The sequence below is a fragment of the Canis lupus genome, chromosome 5, assembly GCF_003254725.2.
Source record: "Canis lupus dingo isolate Sandy chromosome 5, ASM325472v2, whole genome shotgun sequence".
Classification (NCBI taxonomy): Eukaryota; Metazoa; Chordata; class Mammalia; order Carnivora; family Canidae; genus Canis; species Canis lupus.
In genome coordinates this window covers 29,543,715-29,567,389 of record NC_064247.1, presented here as the reverse complement: position 1 = coordinate 29,567,389, position 23,675 = coordinate 29,543,715, and the positions used below count along the sequence as shown (strand labels likewise).

General features: G+C 43.5%; 1 protein-coding gene across 2 annotated transcripts; it reads left to right on the top strand.

Annotated features, from left to right (window-relative positions):
- Window positions 1–912: 912 nt before the first annotated feature.
- On the top strand, window positions 913–22,726 carry CFAP300 (cilia and flagella associated protein 300). Of its 2 annotated transcripts, XM_025465755.1 has the most exons (7): window positions 936–1,092; window positions 1,245–1,326; window positions 6,749–6,824; window positions 12,135–12,301; window positions 16,487–16,659; window positions 21,172–21,238; window positions 22,054–22,726. In XM_025465755.1, the coding sequence occupies exons 1-7, from the start codon at window positions 983–985 to the stop codon at window positions 22,180–22,182; spliced, it is 804 nt and encodes a 267-aa protein (XP_025321540.1). In that variant the 5' UTR covers window positions 936–982; the 3' UTR covers window positions 22,183–22,726. The 2 variants fall into 2 exon arrangements, with proteins under 2 accessions (XP_025321541.1, XP_025321540.1); XM_025465756.2 differs by lacking the exon at window positions 6,749–6,824 and having other exon boundaries at window positions 913–1,092.
- The last annotated feature ends 949 nt before the right edge of the window (window positions 22,727–23,675 follow it).

Below are 23,675 nucleotides of genomic sequence, written 5' to 3'. Positions count from 1 at the left end.
GTTAAACATTATACTGAAAGTGAAACGAGTGGTTGTATGGGTACAGAGTGGTTGTGAGTTTATGGGCTCCTGACCCTCGAGCTCACTCGGCTGACCAGCTGTGGACGCAGCCTCTGCCCAGCAACATAAGAGGATCAGCCCAGGAAAAGATCAAAACTCAAAATTCCAAGTAGTTTCTACTGAACATGTATTGCTCCTGCACCCTCGTAAAGCTGAAAAACCGTTAATTCGAACCACTGTAAGTCCAGCTACACTGCTATTAGACAAAACAACAAAAACTATAGATACAAAAGTCAATTTTCAGTAGAAAATAGGGAGTATAAAAAAAAAAGAAAAGAAAAGAAAATAGGAAGTATATGTTTCAGGGCGCCTGGCTGGCTCAGTTGCTAAAGTGACAGGATTCTAATCTCAGAGTTCTGAGTTCAAGCTCCACATTGGTTATAGACATTATTCAAAAATAAAATCCTTACATATCTATAAAAATAAATAAGCATGTTTGTATCACCCAGCACTCTTTATTAGAGCATGCATGGGAAAGAAATCTTTTCGGGGTGCCTGGGTGGATGGTAAAAGAGAAGTTTTCCAACTAGTCATACAGACACGTGTCTTCCAAAATAAACCTAATTAATTCAAAATACTTTCTTCAGAAATGTTTCGGTCATGAAGCTTATCTAGGAATCCGAGACAGCAGGTCTGAAACGAGGAAATCAATGCACGCTGAGTAATCACGGCTGGCAGGGACCCTCCGCGCTCCTTTGCCTCAACCTCCCCAGGCCCGTGGGCGGGGAGGAGCCGGCGGCGCCGCGGCGGGAGGGGCGGGTCCCCCGGGCCCCGCCCCGCCCCGCCCCCGCCCCCGCCCCCGCCCGAGCCCGCGCCCCGCGTGCCCCGCCCCCGCCCCCGCCCCCGCCCCGCCGCGCCGCGCCGACGCCCGGCCTCCGCGTCGCCATGGAGACGGGCCCGCTCCGGCCGAGCGACGTTAGCGATGGCGGCCGGGGAGCCGGAGGACTCGGGCGGCTACTGCTTCAGATTCCTGCCTCAGAAAACCTTCCGGTGTCTGAGCGCCCCCGAGACCGCCAGCCGGCTCCGCCAGTGGTAGGACCCGGGGCGGCGCAGGACGAGGCCCGGCGGGGCTTGGGGCCGCGGCGGGGGGGGGGGTGGGGGGTGGGCCGGGGTGCGCCCTGCAGCCGGCCCCGCCCCTCCCCGCCCCGGCCCGGCCCGCGCTGACCCCTCCCCTCCCGCCGCAGGTCGATGCTGGGCCGAGTCGCGGCGCAGGCGTTCGGCTTCGACCAGACGTTCCAGGCGCACCGCAGGGACGACTTCCTCACGGTTGGTGGAAGGGCGGGGCGGGGAGACGGGCTTCGAGCGAGCCACGCGGCGGGGGAGCGGCTGCCTGCTGTGGCCTGCGGCGCCCAGGGCGGAGTCCGGGGCCGCGGGGACCAGGCAGCAGGACGGCTGACCCGACCAGCATCAGGCCATCCCCCGCGGAGGGGTGAGGGGGGCAGCCTGGTGGCCGCTGCGGCGCGCTTCCTTCCCCAGTAGCACGGCGCCCCGGCCTGGACGCCCCGAAAGGCGGGAAGCGGGGGGTCCGGTGGTGCTGCAGCCTGCGGGTCCGAAATCCAGCTGTCAGCGGGGGCGTGCTCTTCCCCCTGCCTGGCGGCTGCTTGCCCCCAGGGCGCAGGTGCTGGTGGTCCCTGGGTGATGCTGGGTGCAGGTCCCCGGGACGCAGGTGCACACGGTGGACTCTCCCTTGGTCAAACCCCAGGGTGCCATGGCCGCCTCTGCTCTTCTTACAACACCGGCCTTGGAATGAAGGACTCCCCCCGCCCCACACACACACACCCCTTTTCTCAAGTATAACCTCTCAACTAATTATATCTCAACAATCTGCTTTCCAAATAAGGTGACTTGCTGAGGGTCCAGGAAAGACACAGATGAGGGGATGGTGACGGGCACTTTTCAACCCTTAAAAGAGGGTAAATTGGTCAAATATGTTTCCCTTTCCTTAAAATAGCATTATAATAGTAATAGAATATAGTGCTCTTATGAGGCTACTGATGATCACACGACATTTTCAAATAATCATGGTTTAATTTTCTTGATATTTATATTTTTCATTCATACCAGCATTGGCTTTCAAATTGATAGAAATTTTTTAAGCCAAGATTTTAATTCGCTGAGTTAAAGTACTGCAAAAATTTTAATGTAAATCATCTATTCAGTAAATATTTGTCAAATATTTACCACATCCCTCCTGGAGGATGTTGAAAAGATGAAGAGACCTGATCCCAGCTTGCAAGGCATGTAGAGTTCTGGAAGTTAGAAATGTAAAAACGTCTCTACAAACACAGTAAAATAATTGCTGTAATGGAGGATAGCTAAGGTGCCTTAGGCACAGAAAGATCACCCAGGGCAGGGGCATGGAGGTCAGGAAAAATGCATGGAGGAGGGTGTAAAATTAGTGTAGGTTGTTCCAGAGACAGAATTCTTCAGGAGATTCAAGATTCATCCGTGAAGCACAACAGAGTTTCATAATGCTAGACAATTTTTTTTCTAAATTTCAAGATCTTCATGTTTACTTATAAATATTCCCATATTTCAGTTCAAAGGAATGCCCTTATAGAATCATTGATTTTACTCCTATAACTAATTTGGAGAACAGAAAGCATTAAAGCTCAAACTGTGGCCCAGACAGGGATTTACTTTGCAGCTAATGAACCTATAAGCTGATGGCCATGCAAACCCAGATTCTCCCCTGATGTGGCCTCCGGTCAGTGTCATGTTCCAGTTCTACCACTGCCACCAAGCTGTATGACATTGAGCACATGACTTTGCCACTTCCTCAGCTTCCACTTACTTTTCTGCAAAATGATGACAGTGCTTGGCATGGAAGTATTCTTGAAAATGAAAATAATGCTGACTATCTGATTGATTATTAAGGTCAAAGGAAATTGGGGCATCCGGCTGGCTCAGTCGATAGAAGGTTGCAACTCTTGATATTGGGACTATGAGTTCAAGCCCCATGTGGGACGTAGAAAAGACTTGAAAATCAAATCTTTCTAAAAAAAGGATTAAAGGAAATAATATAATATTTAGCAAAAACGGTTGGCTCATGATGAGTAATGTTATAGTTATTAATATTTGCATACTACTTTACAAAGTCCTTTTCTATAGTAGTAGTGGATTCTTGTGTGCCACATTTAGCTTTCAGCACCTCATATATATACATCTGCCACTAATGTTTACAACAAGCTGGTAAATTTGGTGTCTTGAGCCTCATTTTACAGCTTAAGAAATGGAAGCTCAAAATGGTTACATAATTTGTGCAAGAATGCCCAGCAAATGGTAAGAGCCAGAGGCCTTTTGACACAAACTTCCATGTCATTTCTACTCCAAACACTCATAACTGAACAGAGGGTATTGCTTAAAACTAGAATTCCAGATTTTAAAATTTCCTTTTCAATTTTAAAAACAAATTATGTTCCAAAAGTTCATTTGCGAGAGAAAAAATAGATGGAAGGAAAGAACCATTACCTTGGCAAGCATTTCTGTAGTCCCTAGATCTGTCCAGATGAACAAGACACCATTAGAGAGAAACCGTCCCAAACTTGCACTGCAAAACGAGAAGTCCTGTGACATTTGCCATGTGCGCACAAGAGAGAAAACCATCTCTTTCTTTTTCATTTTTGTTTTCTTTTTCTTTTAATTGAGGTGGTCAGAGGAGAGTTTACAAAAGACAAGCTACTTGAGGTTGGCCCTGAGGAATAAGGAGGAGTTTGCCAGGTAGACACAGTGCAGGGAGAACATTAGGTGGGTGGGAGGGTATTTCAGACCTTTTGTGCCACGTGAGAGTTTGGGCTCTATCTAGCTCATGAAGAGTCACTGTGAGGCTTTCGGGAAGACTGTAACATTTAAAATACTGAGGTTCCCTTGGCAGAATATGAAGAGTAGGTTGTTAGAAAGCGGGCTGGAAACTCTTGTCCTCCGGACATTGTAGGGTACACTGAGTTCAGACTGCTGCCCCAGGATGGCCTGAAGCAATGTTTGGGAGAAAGGCAGTGCTCTAGGACTGACAGGACACTGAGAATAAGGCAGAGGAGGACGTGCAGGAGGAGCGTTTCTGATTTGGTTGACACAGTGGTCGTTGACGCCATTAAAGCCACAGAAAATGCAAAACAATAAACAAAGGAAATGAGTTTAGTTTCAGGCATTCTAAACTTGAAGTGCATCCAAGTGGCAATCCCCTAGATTGTTGAATCTAAGCTCTTGCTTCGAGTCTCAAGAGAGAGCCCTGGGCTCTACCCTCCCCCTGGGACTAAGGGTAAGGAGGGCCGTCTTCTGCATAACGTGCAAGGAAGCAGCTTAGAGTGCTTTCTACAGGTCTGCACCACATGTCTGCTCACACATCACGGCCTCGTGCCACGAGGACTGGAAGGCGCATACATTGAGCCAAGCACATTGTTGTCCCAAATAAAATTGGATTCCTTAAGGAAGAGGAGAACTGATACTGGATCAAAAAACAGCAGTCTAGGGGCTCCTGGCTGGCTCAGTTGGTAGAGCACATAACTCTTGATCTCAAGATTGTAAGTTAGAGCCCCACATTGGGTAGAGAGATTACTTAAAAATAAAACCTTTAAAAAAAGCAAATTAAAAAAACCCAGCAGTCTGCCAGATAGGTGAAATTAGTCAGATATCATATGTGTGGCATATATTAGACATACATTTAAAATTCTATATTATATAAAATAGTATGTTAATTTAGAAATACTTTCCCACTCTCACATTTTGTGAAATGAGTTTATTCTAATTTTACGTATAGTTTGACATCAGTGTCTTTATCAGTGTGACTTGTTTGTGAATCATCTAATATATTTCCAGAGCACATCAGCAGCCCTAAAGCTGAGATATAGACAATCCCTTCTAATGCCTCACTGGAAATACTATAAGAAACCCAAAATATCATTTGCATATATCAGGGCAGGGCTTTTTAGTGTTGTGTTTTGTTTTTATTCTTTAGGTGTATAATTAACCTCAACAATATAACAACTCTCGTGTTGCTTTATTTGAAGGGCCTTTATGAAGACTTCTTTCCATTGGCTCTGTCAATTCACTGCAGGTCACTTAGATTACTTCCATTTGTAGTGGCCTATAGAATTCAATAATAAGTTGATAATAAAACATTTGAGTTGATACTCTTCCCCCCAGGAAAAATGACTATATATGAATTTAATTTTCCCCTTTACTGAATTTTGCAGAAGACATCTAAAAAGCATTCAAAATCAGTATTAATTAAGATTAATTCCAGCTTATGTTTCTTTTCAAAAATTCAGGTAATTGCACACTCTTTAGCTTGAAAGAGTGTATTAAGTTATAAGACAACTTGCTTTTTTTTTTTTGAGGAATAGTCTTAAGGAAAGTAATTGGGCATACATGATACCTGTAAAATGTTTACCTGTATCCCTGCACCACTAGAATGTAAACTCCATGGAAACAGGGATTTTTGCTTGGCATCATGTAGGCATTCACAGATACCTGCAGATTATATTTATCTTCACTCTACACACCTGGTCCTCTTCACTGCTCCCTTTCTCATTATGTGACATTCATGCAGAAGTTCAGGGGTCATCTGTGGTTCCTTCTTTCTCTGTCTGCTCCTTCTAAGGAGTCATTGGATCCATTCACTTCTCTGCCTCCCCCTGCTATTGCGTAGATAACTACGTGAGCATCAGATCTTTTTGGATTACAGCAGTGCCTTCCCTCCTCACCATCCTCTTAGTAGCTCCTCAGCTCATTCTCCACATTGCTGCCAGAATGAACTGTAAAAATACAGGACTAGTCACATCTTTCCTTGTTTAGATCGCCTTGGTGTCTTCCTATTACCCTTTGATCGAATACTCATCAGTCTAGATCAGTATTACATCAAGATCAAAATTTGTGACTTGACCTACAAGATCAATAGTTTAAAAACTAGTAAAGATTCCTAAAAGTTGAGCAGTCAGGCTGTCCTAAACTACTGTCCATGACACTAAAAAAGACTGTTTTTAGGTGGAGAAATTAGCAAGTTTAAAGTCTGAGAAACAAGACCCATTCAAGGAAACTAAGAGGCTCAGTGTGACCAGAACTGAATGAGCAGAATGAGAGGTCAAATGTGCCATTTTCTAGGTGCCCCTTGGGTAGAATTCAGTTGCTAATGACTTTGAGAGTTAGATCTAGTTGAGGAGATGGGAGTGGCCATTACTAAAATAATTGCTTGGGAAAGTAAGATTGAAGGAAATCAAAGTTTTCAAATATATAACCACCTACTTTTCACTAGAAATCATTATTTTCTATTTATGAAGCCCCCAAAGATATCCATAGTACAGTGTTGTTCATACTTGAAGTTAACAAAACTTCATCTCTTTATAAAACATTTATTAGATGGACGCCTGGGTGACTCAGTGGGTGAGCATCTGCCTTCAGCTCAGGTCATGATTCTGGGGTCCTGGGTTCGAGCTTCCCCACCCCCTTGGGCTCCCTGCTCAGTGAGGGGGTCTCCGTCTCCTTGTCCCTCTGCCCCTCCCATGCTCATGCTTGCTCCTTTTCTGTCTATTAAGGAGAAAAAAAACCCAAAACATTTATTAGGCATTTTATCCATTTAAAATTGTCCCTCCCCAATTTGAGTTAAATGAAATTTTACTATAATTGTTTTAGAAGTTAATTCTTACTATTGTTTATAATGAAGTCTCTAACTCCCTTCAAATTTGTATTTTAGGCTTTTTTCAAAGACCCAAATGTTATTCCCAATTTGAAGTTACTTTCAGATTCTTCTGGACAGTGGATCACATTAGGTAAATAAAATTTATTGTCATCTTTTCAGATGACTGTTTTATTATTGTGACAAAATTTTACTTTAGGAATTTTCATTATTCAAATACACATTGTGAATCATGACTGGCTGGTATGATCATGTCAGAAGATCACGCCAAGCCATGCCCAGTCTGGCCTGCATTTCTCTCCTAGGAGCCCACTGCTCCGGTCATGGCGCAGCACACAAGATCACTTGTTTTCTCTCTTCATTCATTTGGAAAGTATGTCTTGCATACTTGCACCTTCCATGGACTCTGCTAGATGCAGGGAACAGTGAGGTGAATACAAGAAAATGAGTATTCAAGAAACTGGCTGACATGTAAAAAAAATAGCACAATAATGTACTACCCTAGCAGCAGGAGCAGAGGGAGGAGAGTGTCATGGAAGGTTCCACTGATGTGAGAGCGTTTAGGCAAAATCAGTTGGGACGGGCAATGGACTTTGACCAAGGAAGCAGCCACCATGGAATGTTCATAAAATCATATATAAAATCATGGAAGAGAGTCTTAAGTTCTGAAAAAGAGAACTTTATATACATAATAATTTCATATTACAGTGAAACATAGCTAGAAATCTTTTTTTTATTAAATACTTTTTTAAAAGAATTTATTTATTCATGAGAGACAGAGAGAGCGAGAGAGAGAGAGGGAGAGAGAGGAGAGACACAGGCAGAGGGAGAAACAGGCCCCATGCAGGGAGCCCGATATGGGACTCGATCCCGGGCCTCCAGGATCATGCCCTGGGCTGAAGGCGGCGCTAAACTGCTGAGCCACTGGGGCTGCCCAGCTAGAAATCTTTTTAAAGAAAATTACCCAGGGCCCTTGGATGGCTCCATCAGTGAAGCATCTGCCTTCGGCTCAGGTCATGATCCTAGGGTCCTGGGATTGAGTCCCACGGGCTCCCTGCTCTTTATAAAACATTTATTAAATGGACGTCTAGGTGGCTCAGTAGGTAAGTGTCTGCCTTCAGCTCAGATCACGATCAGGGGTCCTGGGATCAAGCCCCCCCATGGGAGTCTCTCCTTCTGCCCCTCTCCCTGCTTGTGCTCTCTCTTTCTCCTTCTCTCTCTGTCAAATTAATAAAATCTTTAAATCAATAAATAAATAAGTTAGATGGGGTTGTTTTGGTAATTTGTACATTGTGTGTTCATGGAATTCTAGTTGTCTTACATAAACAGTTCATGATCTTAGAATTAATAGGACACATTTTACTGCTTTTGGCTAAAGACCACTGCAAAATTTATAAAGCAAAAAATGCTGGTACAGTGTGATCTTACAAAGTTAAACTACGTGAGCAAATGTACTTATCAGCTCAAAATCTTCAAAAGGAAATAATCAGAGGCATGTATCATAGTGTTTATAAAACATGTTTACAGTAACTTCAGTCAATTCATTTATAAAAATGAGGTTCGTTAAAAAAGTTGAACTTTCCCCTGTATCAGTACATACTCCCCAAAACAGTACTGACTTTTTTCTGATTTTTAAATAAGGCATTGCAAAAAGAGAGGTTCCAGAATTCCACATGTGCCCAGGAGAACCAATTAGAAGTACTCTGAAAAATGAGGCAGGAGAGGTCGCACTCCATTTCAGAGGCAGAAGTTTCCAGTGGTTTGCTCATATTCTTCCATTAGCTTGTTTTTTTTTTTTATCTCCTTCTGCCAGCTTTTCTTTTTCTGATACATCAACCATCTTCCCTCTTTTTCCTCTGGAAGCCTTTATCAGCAAAGTAAACACTATTTAAAATGAGAGAAAAGACATTCTTCTAACAGGTGAACTAGTTTGGAAGATTGCAATGAAAGCACCTCTGTCACAACTGGCTGTAGCCCCTGGACTGCTGGTTGTTGGGGCTGCTCTGTCGCCTCCACCAGCGGCATGGCCCTCATTACAGAGACATGCTGCATACTTTTCTGGTTGACGTACAAGGTTTGCTTCTTTTGTGCTCAGTTAAGGGCATTACATTCATTACCTCCTTTAATTCTTAAATGACTCAGAGACATGTTATTATATATCCCTGTTTCACGAAGGAAGAGTCAGATTCATGAGCTAAGTAATCTGCACAGTTTTACACAGCTGGCTGGGCTCAGCAGACTTGAGATTCGAGTCCAGGCTTCAGAATTCAAGACCCCCACCTCTCCACTATCCTGCCTCTGCCATTTCAGCTTTAATGGGGTTGTCAGAAAAGCGCCAACTTGGGCAAGCAAATAAATAGGAAACACCTTGTATATTTTAATGCTAGTATCAAGGGGGAAAATACATTCTTTGTAAGTGATCATAGTAGTGCGGTACATATCCTGTAAATGCTGGAGACATAGTTTTACCATATTTCTACATAATAGCACATGCTATGGATTGAATTGTGTCCCCCCCAAAATTCTTTTTTTTATTTTTTATTTTTTTTTCCCCCCAAAATTCTTATGTTGAAGCTTTAACCCCCAAAGTCTTACTCCCAATGATGAGGCCTTTGGGAAACAATCAGGTTTAGGTGACATCGTGAGGGGCCCTCAAGCCAGGAGAAAGAGCAGAGTTCTCAACTGTGTGTGGACACTACCGAGAAGGCAGCATCTGCAAGTCAGGAAAAGAACCTTCGCAAGGAACCAGATCAGCTGTCACCGGGATCCTGGGCCTCCCAGCCTCCAGAGCTGTGGGAAATGCGTGTCTTTTGTTTAAACCACCCAGTTTCGGGTACTTGGTGATAGCAGCCGAAGCGGACGAATAAAGATGTTGGTACAGAGACGTGGAGTGTGTCTGTAACAGGCCTGGAGATGTGGAAGGGGCCTTGAAACTGCGCCATGGGTATTGGCCAGGAGAGAGTTGTGCGTCCTAGCCCTGTCCTGGATGGTAAGTTGAGTCTGATGAGGTTGCCTCCAGATACCTGGGCTTTGTGAGCAGCAGCTGGAGGAAAGACAAGCCGTGAGAGGGTAGAGAAGTTGCCTAATGAGGTCATGTTTTGTGGAAGGTGATAAAACTGTCTGTGCAGCTGGGAGGGTCTAAAGCAGGTGTTGCCTGCCTGGGTCTTCCCAGATTTTCATAAGGAAGGAAGGAAAGAGATGGATTGAAGAAGGAATTGTGAAGGAGGAGCCAGAGCTCAAAGATCTGGAATATTCCCAGCCTCTTCGTATTGTAAAAAAACGAGAAAAATTCATCTGAAGAGAACAAACATGGCTGAGCCACCACTTGGTCCAGAGAACGTGTGTGAGTCGGACCCAGGTGGCTATGTCAGCAGAAGCTGGGTGGAGGTGTGGTGGTGGTAACAGAGACCCTGTGGGATTGAGCTGTGGGGGTGGGGACAGACACGGACATGAGAGCCGTTGGGCTGCAGGAGGACAGCAGACTGCATGGCCCCTCAGGTCATCAGGCACCCTGGGCTGCAGGAACATGGAGGCTGGGCCACGACCTCAGTGGCTCAGGGAGGCAGAGCGGAGAACCAACGAGGCTGAAAGTCTAATGAAATTTGCCTTTCCCGAGTCTCAGGCTTGCTTGGGACCATCAGCCCTTCTTTTCTGCTTCCCCCATTTGGAATGGAAATGTTTCTTCCATCTCTCCCCGTAATGTTCTGAAAGCATGTAACTTGTCTGGTTTCACAGGTTCATAGCCGGAGAGGAATTTTGCCCCGGGATGAATTGTACCTCCAATCTCACCCATATCTGATTGAAGTGACAGGGAGGTGATACTTGGGACTCTGGACTCTAGTGTTGGTGCTATGATGAGGTGACCCTTTGGGGACTGTTAGGGGAGCGTAAGTGTGTTTGCACAAGAAGAGGACACAAATTGGCAGGGAGCCAGGGGCAGAGTGCTATGGATTGAATTGTGTCCCTTCAGAATTCATTTGATGAAGCCCTGAGCCCACCCAAAGCCACCAGCTCAAAAATACCATTACATCCAGGGCTTGGGACTTCAATATATTAATTTTGGAGGGACGTGATTCAGTTCAGAGCAAATGCTGTTTCCGTGCCTCAGATTTAAGTGGTTTGGATTTCATTACCTTTTCTCACCATCCAAACCATCCTGCCATGCCCCACGTCAGAGCTAGGGTAGGCTTACCAAGTAGGCATGTCGCCAAGCGGTCTGGGGACAGGCAGGTGGTGTGGGGGCTCAGACCCACCCTGTCATGTTCTGCAGTCTTCCCTGCCCCAATCCCCCAGAGGGCTTTCCTCCTGAAACAAAAGGAGATTTTCTTAGCAGCAGAACTCTTAAAATTGCTGAAACAGATGCAGTTCCTGTCTCCAGACACCCATCATGCCCCCCCCCCCCCCCCGCACGCCCCACTGAGGACCAGACGACAGCCATGGGTCCTAGCAGTCAGGACTCTGGGAGGACAGCCTGAGGACAAAGTATGGCTACTCGCCAGTGTTACTCTTCTCAGACTCAGGCTATTTCTCCTCTGTATCCAGGAGAGGGGTCACCAAGGGCTATCCGGCCAGCCCTGGGGAAGGGGTGTAGTGGGGACAACACGGAAGAACAGCAGCCCTTAGATCTATGTGTGTGTGGCGGGGGAGGGGGTGCACACAACAGAGAGAAATTGAGTGATTCATTGAGGCAACAATAAAGATAGTCATGTCAATCCTTGTGTCTTTCTGTCATTAATTAGAACCTTTTGTAATGGAAAGTCTGTTCCTCAAGGACACATCCTGGCAATAAGTTAGGTCTGAGGAAAAGAACTAGAGCTACCAGAGGAAGAGAGAAAAGACACTGTGCTTGTGAATGTCTCTAATTCCAGGCTTGTGAGGACTTGATCAGAGCCTGCTTTGAGACTCACCTTGACTGGGAAAGCTGTTTTTCATAATAAACACTGTAAATGAGATCACAAGAGAGAAATTTTTAAATGGAGAGATAAACTTTCAAGACATCCTCAGGACTTTAGAAACACCCATTATTATGTACGTTAATTAAAGTTTTTGTAATATGAATTATAAGGCATTGAACATAATACAAATCCAAAATCATCTCACAAAGTCGTTCCTATGCTTTTATAGGCAACTCTGACATAGAGATTAAAGCTGATAGAACACCTCTGACACAAAAAATGTATTTCATTTTCAAGCATTTTCGAATTTATATATCCTTCATCTAGGTCTGAAACGGTGAAATTTTGTGACAGACTTTTAATGATTAATAAAAATAAGCAAACTGCAAAATAAGAATTTAATAAAATCCCTAAAATAATGGTCTTTTAAATATATCAAGATGTATCTCATATGTGGCTACTTAGAATCTCTGCATGATGGTACTTGTTTTGGAAATAATTGAGAATACTAAGTTAACTTTTATATCTCTGTAAAATAATTTTTACAGGAGCTGAAGTGAAAAAAATTGAAGCTACAAATGTTCCTTGTACACAGCTTTCAATGTCATTTTTTAATCGGTTGTATGATGAAGATATTGTACGAGCCAATGGACATATTATTAAATGTTTAGATTCTTTTTGTGATTCCTTTCCTATTTCTGATGAGTTACGAAAAGTAAGTACAGATTTTTAAAATTTCACTAATAGCATTTTACTTCAGGAAATGGTTAATGTCAAAAATATTTTGCCTGCCTAAAATACATAAAATACCTTTTACCAATGAATAATGATCAGCAATAGTCATTACATTGGTAGTTTTTTTTCTTGGATGGGACTTTTTTTTTTTAATTTTTTTTAATTTATTTATGATAGTCACAGAGAGAGAGAGAGAGAGAGAGAGAGAGAGGCAGAGACATAGGCAGAGGGAGAAGCAGGCTCCATGCATCGGGAGCCCGATGTGGGATTCGATCCCGGGTCTCCAGGATCGCGCCCTGGGCCAAGGGCAGGCGCTAAACTGCTGCGCCACCCAGGGATCCCCCTTGGATGGGACTTTTAATATCAAATTAATTATTTGTATATTTCAGTTTTTCAGCCAGATGCTACTGACAGTAATGTGTGCAGGCCAGAGTTGCTGCTAAACATGCAATGTGCAGGACAACTTCCCCAACAAGATTATCTGGCCCAGAGTGTCAGTGGTGCTAGGGTAGAGAAACCCCAACCTGCTCAATTTTTCTTCAATATGAGGCTCTTAACATATCAAATGAATATTTTAAAATATCCCTGTGAGGGCAGCCCGGGTGGCTCAGCGGTTTGGCGCTGCTTTTGGCCCAGGGTGTGATCCTGGAGTCCCAGGATAGAGTCCCACGTCGGGCTCCCTGCATGGAGCCTGCTTCTCCCTCTGCCTGGGTCTCTGCCTCTCTCTCTCTCTCTCTCTCTCTCTCTCTGTGTCTCTCACGAATAAATAAATAAAATTTTTTAAAATAAATAAATAAAATATCTCTGTGATAAAAATCTTTTTATATCACTGCTGAGATTTTTAAAAAGCCATTTGATTAACTTATTTTTGTTTTATTGAGGAGTGTATTAAACTTGAATCAGAAGACATAGATTATTTACCTAATTCTTGAGTTACTATTTATAAGATAATCACTTTAGACAAATGACTCAATATCTAGAGTCCCAAGATTACTTATCTGTACAACATAGAGATTAAAATGCCTATTATTTATTTATGAGAAGGGAGTGGAATGCCTGGGTGGCTCAGTCGGTTGAGCATCTGACTCTTGGTTTCAGCTCAGGTGATCTCTGGTTCTTGAGATCAAGACCCATGTCAGGCTCTGTGCCCAACAGGGAATCTGCTTGGGATCCTCTCTCTCTGTCTCCCTCTGCCCCTCCGCACGTTCATAAATAAATCTCTAAAAAATGCCCATTTGAGGTGCCTGGCTGGCTCAGTCAGAAGAGCCTGTGACTCTTGATCTCAGGGTCATGAGTTTGAGCTCCATGTTGGGTGCAGAGATTACTTAAATAAATTTAAAAATCAGGATGCCTGGGTGGCTCAGCAGTTGAGCATCTGCCTTCAGCCCAGGGCATGATCCTGGAGTCCCCAGATCGAGTCCTGCATCAGGCTCCCTGCATGGAGCCTGCTGCTCTCTCTGCCTGTGTCTCTGCTTCTCTTTTCCTGTGTCTCTCAATGAATGAATGAAATCTAAAAAAAATTAAATTGAAAAATAATAATAAAATAAAAATACCCAGTCTTTTTCAAATTGTTGAGGTAATGAGTTCAGAAAGCATTTAAATGCACTTTTTAAAAAATATGAAATGTTAAAATGAAATGTATTATTATCATTGTTTTAATTATGGAGAAAGACTATTTACAAAGTGGTTAAAACTAGGGCTTTTTTTTTTTATTGGTTTATTTAGAGAGAAAGAGCAAGCGAGCATGAGCAAGGGGAGCAGCAGAGGGAAATGGAGCGGGAGACTTCCCATTGAGCTGGGAAGCCCCATGTGGAACTCGATCTCAGGACCTGGGATCATGACCTGAGCCAAAGGCAAACGCTTAACCACTGAGCCACCCAGGGAACCCCAAAATTCAGCTTTGGTATTGAATAGACATAGGCTCAAATCTAGGCTCTGTTACTTAATGACTGATACTTGACCTCTCTTTATAAAATAGGAATGATGTAAGAATTATGTGAGATAATGCATTCAGAGTACCTAGCTCATGCCTGGCACTTAGTAAGGTTCCAGGAATGTTAACGACTTCTATTAATTCCTAATATTATCCTACATCGAGAAGAGAGATAACAGAAGTCTAATTTATTGCAAATCCAGGAATGTCATCTGTAGGGACTAGAAGGCCTCCAGCCAGTCTGTGTTCACCTACACTAGTAGAACACCTAAAAGAACACTTAGTTGAAGAAAAAACTAAAATTAAGTCATTGAGAATAACCAAAACATAATTGAAGAGACTACGTATAGTTGCTCTTCAGCTTAGTGAAGGTATATTTACGTATGACAGAAGATAATGTATGTGCTACCAAGCGAGAACCTGATGATGATTTCTACTCTTCCTTCCCAAGGACTGGAAAGTCACCCTTAGAAAGTGCCTCTGGGCTAGTCTGGGCGTCCTCCCCTGTGGGCAGTGGGGCAGCTGTCTCTGTCCCTGAGCACCGATGGCCCGCCAGTCTTTGCCTCAGGGCTCCCAGCCCCAGTTGCAGAGAGCTCATCACCCCTGGGGCAGAGACCCTGACCTGCCCAGGGGCCCAGAGGCGGGTGTGACCTGCCCAGCTGCCCGCCTATTCATTTCCACGAGCAGCACCTCAGAAGGAGAGCTGGGCCCCTAATTTTCTGGCTCACTCATGCTCTCATGCTCTGCTGCTGTGCAGCAACAGGGGAGGAGGTTTTAACTTGGTTGCTTTCTGGCTGAAAGAAAATAAATGACCTCCAGCTTTCACCTGAACCGCAAAGCACAGATTGTGTTGGCAGAGTGTGTATTGTAAGGGCCAATATCAACCTCCTTCCCAGCTTGGCTTCCAGGCTCGGCAGCCTGCCTCTTTAACCAGTGCAGGGCTGTTCCCTGGGGCTAGACCCTGACCGCCCCATGTGAGCGAGTGCATAGGCATTAGCCACACTGGGGCTGTGTGTACATTTATTCCCCAAACAGTTTCATTCCTGTCATCTTTAAATTGCACAACCTAATCAGTTCAGTTAAGGAGAGTGCTCATGTAAGGAATGCATTCGTTCATCATTCCTGAGAGCTTTAGTCACCCTTGTATTAGGCCGGATCTTTAGGTAGCTTCAGTATCACCTCATTTCCTTGTGGGGAGGGAGGAGAGATGCGCACACCCAGGGAGCAGTGAACCTCCGCCCCTTCCCCTTCCCTGTCTACTATGTGCAGTGTTGGTCTCATAAGCTCAGTGTAAGTCACCTGCATGTAACCAACACCACAGAGCTGATTGTTGCTAAAATGCCTCTTGTCTGGTGACCTTGTGACAAATGTTCATTGGAGATTGAGGTATAAACAAGTCAACTAAAAAAACGTATATAATAGTATGTGTGCATCACCTTGTTCAGCTCAGTGCTACTTGTCTGTAGCACACTGTCTTGTGAAGGAGCAACAGGGTGTCCAGAGAGCAAGGGCCAGTGTAGATGGCTGGGGTGTTTCTGGAGGGCCAGCAGGAGAAAGAAGTGGGCCTGAGGGACGACTTACCTGAACAGTCCAAGACAGAGCAGACGGGTGGGGAGGGGATGGTAGGCAAGTGGCCATACATGCACCTGGGGCTCTGCTCTGGAAACACCAATATGGGGTCAGCCGTAGGCCTTACAGGGTAGGGAGGTTCTTCCTCTTATTTGCGGCTCCTTGTTTGCCCAGATTTGGGGCAACTCCACACTAACAGTGCAATAGTAGCAAAACAATGACTAATGATATAAATGAGAATGAAGGTGTGGACAGGAAGAGAAGGCTTAGATGCACATTCAGTCCTTTCGCTGGACGTCACTGCCTGCTGAGAAGATGGATGGAATGTGAGTGCCAGTCTCACAGATCACTCTGAGTTGGTTCTTAAAATAGGTGTAAGATTCTTTATAAAGAAATAAATTGGGGATCCCTAGGTGGCTCAGCAGTTTAGCGCCTGCCTTCAGCCTAGGGCATGATCCTGGAGACCTGGGATCGAGTCCCACATCAGGCTTCCCGCATAGAGCCTGCTTCTCCCTCTGCCTGTGTCTCTGCCTCTATCTCTCTCTCTGTGTCTCTCATGAATAAATAAATAAAAAATCTTTAAAAAAAAATTGAAACTTTTGAAAACAAAAATTAGAACCTCAAATCATGTTACATTAAGATGAATTTTATCATCTTCCATAGGTTTTGCTTGTGGAAGACTCAGAAAAATATGAAGTGTTCAGCCAGCCTGATAGAGAGGAGTTCCTGTTTTGTCTTTTCAAACATCTTTGCCTCGGTGGAGCACTTTGTCAGTATGAAGATGTGCTTCATCCATATTTGGAAACCACAAAGCTTCTCTATAAAGATCTAGTGAGGTAAGGTTGCCGATGACAGCCAGGACACCTCTGGCTCACGGAACATATGGTGGTTCATGGTGGGATCACCCGGCATCTGCCGTTCTCTGAGCATCCAGAGTGGAAGGAGCCAGTGCCCCCAGCCCGGGTCAGGGCCCCCCGTGGCTCAAAGCGCTCTTCTCTGGGACCTGCCTGTCCTTGCCTCCCCTCACCCCGCACGGCTGCTCTGTCCCTGTGGGCACTTGCGCCCCGCCCCCCCCCCAGGCCCCTCTGCACCTTTCAGGAGAATGCCAGATCCCTCAGCACATGCGAATTTGCTTGGCAAACAGTAAAACATGTATTACCTTTGTTCTGAGGAGGTGGAAGAATTTTCATCTGGGCAAAATCTTTACCTTTTCAAATTAATACCAAATCCTACTTTGTTTCACACATCCCACTAGGGTTTGTTTGTTTGTTTTCTTTTTGAAGATCAAACTGGAATAAAACCTTTATAATTCATTTATTTATACTTTCATCGAATTGAGTTTTTCAGTGTCACAGATCCTCTATCACTTTTATAGGCTGAAGCGATAGGAATAGTGAAAGCAAAGGGCTTTAGTTACAAAATTTTACTTTACTAAGAAAAGAGCAGAATGAGCTTCTCATTAGATTCTTGGTTGTTCCACTAACCTCAGTTCTCACCCTGTTCTGTGTGTACTGTAACTGTACAACACACTACACAATTTTGTTCTTACCAAGCTTTTTAAATATGGTTTAAAAGCAAAAAAAAATCTCTTTAATTTGCCTCTGATTTTTGTGAAAAAGTTATCATCAATATATAAAGATTGTGCAGATATATTAGAATTTCAGAAAAACATATACATATTTATATCCAAAGTGTTCTGTCCTTATCATTGCAGTTCATGAGAACTTGGAAGCTGGTTTCTAGCACTGCCTATAGATTAATACCCCTCGGTGTGCCACAGCACATGTTCACACACACGTGTGCACACGCTGCTGCCAGCACAGTGTGCTGTGCTCCACTGGCCACATGAACCTGAGGGAATGTGCCATGGAGAAGGGTATTCTGTTGGAAGTGTTTGAAATAGAAATACCTTCAGAACGTAAACTTTGAGGAAGCTAACACTTTCCCTAGCATCTGTCTACCCTCTTGGCTTTTCACCTGTGACTCTCGCCTACGCTCCTTGGGTGCTAAGGAAACGTACACTCCAGGGGTAATGGCCACTTGTGAAATGAGGTGTCAGAACTCAGGGCATCCCACAGAAAAAACAGACTGTGTCCACAGAATCCCTCTATCAGGCAGCTGGCAGGTATTGAAGTTGTGCACAGAGCTCTGGCGGGCTCCAGAGAGATGACAAGAGGAGCCTCACATAGTCCTTGAGCTTAACGAGATTACAGGAAACTCACATATCATAGAGTAATTGTTTAAAATCTTTTTTAAGTAAAAATTTTCATAAAATCAAACATTCAATTTTGGATAGGCAAATGTTTGCAGCTCTTGATACTGTAATAAATACCCTGGGAGTTCAGAAATTGTCAGGGTGGCTGTGCGCATGTAGGGCTGTCTGATGGAACAGAACTCCCGAGGCAGAGGAGAGGGGGCACTTTGTCCCCTGTCATTCCATGCACTATGGGAAGGAGCCTAGTCCCAGAATACCACTGCTCGTATTTGAGGACATTAAATATTTCTCTGGACAATCCGAATTTAAGCATACTTATGAATTTCTTTGCTGAATGAGGAGGAAATGTGGAATTGTCCTCCCAAAGCAACTTTGGTAGAAAACCATGATTAGAATAAATATCTGCTAAAGATGGCTTAAGTGCCAACAGGAAACAATTGAATGGATTAAATGATTGGGATCCCTTCAGAGCTACGTTGGTTGGCTTCTCACTCACTGGCACCGCTTGTGCCTTTCTGACTTCGGTCATGTTGATTTGGGCGAGATGCTGCATCATTTGGGTAAGGGAAGGATCCAGGGTGGATCAGAGTAGCTGTTATCAAGGAATGTGGGAAGCACAGGTGCAACTCCAGGTGTCATCAGGAGTTTCTCAGAATCCTGAGCCAAATTTCCAAACAAGTCATTGGTACGAGCCAGATTAACCACATTTGTTTTTTCTTGTCCTTCCCTTGAATTTTGGGTGTTTTCACATTTTTTAGAAAAGCATCTGCTGTCTTTCTAATTGTATGCACAGTAGCTGCTTTGCATTATCTAACCTGCCCTTGGAGACAAACATCATCACCAATCCACTGCAGACCAGAAGACCACCCCTGGTGTCAGTGGAGGGGAGGCCACGTTACAGAGCTTGATTTTAATGGGCTCTGTCTGGCTCAGAGGGGAAAAACAAGAAATTCTTGAGATATTTTTTTCCCTCATCCATTATTACAAGTCCTATAAAATAACACTTTTCAAATGTTCTGGAAAATGCCTTTTCAAGGATTAGGGTTCTTGTAAATATAGGTAGTACTTTAGAACCATTCCATTGGAGAGTCCATGACCAGTTGTTTTGTTGCATTTCAGAAATGTCTATGCAGAAATAACTGCATAGTTACTATTGGTATCTTTGTCTTCTCTGCTTCCAATATTAAACACATGCTCTTGTCAGAGTTTTTAGAGGGGTTTTCCAAATTGCATATCCATCCCAGATGTGAAATTTTATGATTTTATCAGAGAGGCGTACGTTATGGCTTCAGATGCTAATTAAGCAGTGGGATTCTTGTTTCTTTTTTCTTTTTAAGATTTTATTTATTTATTCATGATAGTCACACCACAGAGAGAGAGAGACAGAGACACAGGCAGAGGGAGAAGCAGGCTCCATGCAGGGAGCCCGATGTGGGACTCGATCCTGGGTCTCCAAGGATCACGCCCTGGGCCAAAGGCAGGTGCTAAACCGCTGCGCCACCCAGGGATCCCAGGATTCTTGTTTCTTAAAGTGAGCAGAGTTACCTAGAATGGTACAGTCACTCAAACATACTAATACCATAAACATGTTACCTACAGAAAAGGAACTACCATTTGAACCTTATTAGAAGGTCGTTCCTAATAGAAATAAACCATATTATTCCATTTTATTACCTCTGTTACTATATCACCATTACTTTAAAGTAGCTCTAAAAATAATTTGTCTTATTTTTTATAGATGAGGTAGACTATTACTTGCCTGAAATCTCCTAGGAGAAAAGGAAAGGTAGAGTGATGGTGGTCAGCACCCTAGGAAATGCAACTAACAATCATGCTGCGTCAGGTCTGTGGCATCCACTCACTCACTCACTCACTCACTCCAGATAACCATGGCTTTTAAGAGTGCTAGAACATAATTTCCATATAGTTTTTTAAAAGAGTGATTGTATTAATGGTTTAGAAATAAAATAATGATTTCCTAAAATCATTTATGCTAATTTCTGAGGCTGGATCCCATATTAACTGTAAACATGTTGCACTGACCATTCTAGGTAACTGCTCACTTTAAGAGATATATAGAAATTAACTTAATTGGATGATATCTGGGTTTAATTTGAATGAAATGTTTTAAAGATAAACACTTTGACCCCTGAAACCCAGACCCTTAGGTCTGGCCACTCCAGCAGGTATACGAGCTCATGCACACTCACAAGCAGGCTCACACTCATGCTCACACTCAGGCACACTCATGCTCAGCACTGTCATCCTTCTCCCTCCTCCTCTCTGCCTCCACATTGCTCTTCACATAGAGTGAAGGAGAAGCAGTGCTTGGCCCTAATAAAGTGAAGAAGAGGGATATCTTCTGTCAGATGTCACCTACATGTGTCCTACATGCTGCATGTGTTTGCACAGGGAAAGGAGCTGCACGCCAAGTGTGTGGCAGACTGCAGAGCGGCAAAGATAACATGTGCCATTCTCCGTGGCTTGTTCCCTCATTCCCACTCCCTCTCCCACTACACTTTGCCACAGGGAATCTTCTTGGGAAGAGAGACTGGGAGAGACCTACTGGGAGAAAACGATTTCATTCAACACAAGTTAATCATCCGTAATCCAACAAATAGTTTTTTTATCCTTATCCCACTCAATTCTCGGGTAACCCTACAGGGAGCCATAGCATGCCTACTTCACAGGGAGAGAACTGACATCAGGAGAGTTCATGTTGCCCAGAGTGCAACAATGATGGCTCAGGGGCAGAACTGGCATGTGTGTGAGATGGTTTAATCCCCTGGTTCACATGCTCATACCTGCCCCATGTAGCTGTCTACACCCCCATCTGACTCTTACCAATTCCTCTTCTTCCAATAATTGTCTCTGGCCCAGGAGACCTTCATCATCAGACCTCACAGCCTCTGACCGTCCATCCAGTTGCATTGTCTGCCATTGGTCTGGGCAACCTCACCCCGTCCATGGATGAAACTGCAGACTTGGTGCTTTTCAAACTAGTCTTGGTGGACGCTATGTATTTCTGTTGTATATGAATAAGAACACGTGAATACTAAAAGGGCTCGGTATTTTAAATGTATGATGCCAATGCTTGCTGTATTCAAAATGTACCTCTTTTTCCCTATTTTAGTGTCCGAAAGAATCCTCAGACCAAGAAAATACAAATTACTTCTTCTGTCTTTAAAGTCATGGCTTATGTAAGTCCTGAGTGGGGTTCGTGAGCGATCAGTTTGGTCTCATGTTATTCAGAGGCTGTGGGAACTCCAGCAAGAACAAGTATGATATCATGCCTGCAGAAAGGATGATGATTCTTAGTTCTTTGTTAAAATTCAAAGTTGATAAGATATGCCTTTGTTTGGAGAGCCACACGACCCCCCCACTTCTGTTGTCCGTGTCTAATAATAGTCCTTACCGCCGGAAGACCTGAGCCTGACTGATGGAGTAGGACGCACTTCTCAGTTCAGCCATGCTGCAATCTATGAGGCAAATAAGTGCAAATGCCATAAATGTCTTTATATCACAGAATCTGATGCTCAAATTCTAGGGTCAGACAGAAGATGATTAGCACATTTGAATCAGTTTCTAAGTATCTCTATTCAATCACTGAACAACTGTTGAGTATCTATTGTGTATCAGCTACTGGGTTGGCCCTGGGCATTTTTTGTTGATAAACAGTTGCTTCCCTCATAGTTGGTAAGGGCCACAATCTAAAAGGAAGCAAAGATAGAAGAAAATTGCAAAGTAGAGATGTTTGCAATATTAGCACCTTAAAAACAGTTTTTAACAAGGTAAAATTTCCTTTTGGACTATAAATTCCTTAAGGTCAAGAATTATGTGTGCTTATACAGCACAATAGATGGGGCCATCAGTAAGTTTTAAAATATCAATTATCAATTTATTGTAAAAGATTTCATTTATGTTTCATGACATTTTAACAGAAAACATATATTAATTAAATATGTTATTATTTAAATGTCATCGTAGACTAAACAGTTGGCTTTATCTCTTTCAGGACTCTAATGGTGTGTGCTACCCTTCCACAAAGAGTCACGAACAGACATTTTCTTACTTTATTGTGGATCCAATCAAGCGTCACGTTCATGTTTTATATCACTGCTATGGTGTGGGGGAAATGTCTTAACATTGTTCTCTCAGATGATCTATTTTAATATTGCTTTACTTACCAATTTTTAATTTTAATGCCAATTTATAGGTAAACATTTATTTTGCAAGTTAATTCAAGAAAAGTATAGAGAGCCTGCTTAGAGCAGAAGAAAACAAATACCACGGTGCCTTTCTTTAAATTTATCTGGAATAGCAGTGTAAGGACCAAATTCCATCCATAACACAATCAACAACAATACAGTTTTTTTTTTTTTTACAAAAAAACTGGGAAAGTCACAAAGAACTAAAAATCTAGTTCATATTTGTTGCATTAAGAATTAAGTAAGCCCTCAATTTTCCATGTGTTTTATTTTAGTAGCTAATTAATTCTGGGTTGAAACTGTGGCAGAAAACTGAACATCGCTCTATTGATCAATAGGAACTGTTAGCTTTTTAAATTTGAGTTTCATTTTATTACATAAAGATTTACATCTCTAGGGCTGTAGAATGCATAATGATGCCTTGGCTTCATTTGTCCCACTTAAAATCCTGAATAAAAAGTAATGTTCTGGGTTGCCTGAGTGGCTCAATTGGTTGAGTGTCTGCCTTGGGCTCAGGTCATGATCCCGGGGTCCTGGGATGGAGTCCCTCATCAGGCTCCCTGCTCAGTGGGGAGCCTCCTCCCTCTCCTTCTGCTTGCTGCTCTGCCTTCTTGTGCTTGTCTCTCTCTCTCTGCCAAATAAATAACATCTTTTTTTTTTTTTTTTTAAGTAATGTTCTCAGGGCACCTGGGTGGCTCAGTAGTTGAGTGCCTCCCTTTGGTCCAGGGTGTGATCCTGGGTTCCCGGGTTGGAGTCCCACATTGGGCTCCCTGCATGGAGCCTACTTCTCCCTCTGCCTGTGTCTCTGCCTTTCTCTCTGTGTCTCTCATGAATTAAATAAATAAAATATTTTTTTAAAGTAATGTTCTGAAAGTAATTGTAAACTCTTATCACATAATAAACTACAACCTCCCACATGTGAAGAGAGAGCACTGCCATGACGATATACAGTTGGCAGATGATTCAAGAGCAGGGGTCTTACATTCTCCTATTTCCTCATTGCATTCACAGAATGGATATGTGACTTAAAATATTTTAATGGAAAAAATAGGGGCCTCTGGCTGGCTCAGTCCCTAGAGTGTGAGACTCTTGATCTCAGGGTTGTGGGTTCGAGTCCCTCACTGGGGGAAGAGGAAGGAAGGGAGGGAGGGAGGCATGACTGACATGTGTCCCAAAGATGATAAGGAGCGTGCAAGAAATGTCAAGACTTTGAGGGGAGGCAAATTTGGAATACATGTTTCTGTGTTGTAAGAGTAGGGATGAGAATCTGCAATTTGTACCTGTGGATTTATCTGGAAAGCACCTGGCAACTGGGATAGAGAGCTCAGGATAGTTTGTTTCACTTCTAATACAGTGTGTGCACATTAAATGCCTATTGAATGAGAATTTCCCAGTTATGTTCCTAATATCCATAGGAAACATAAAATTA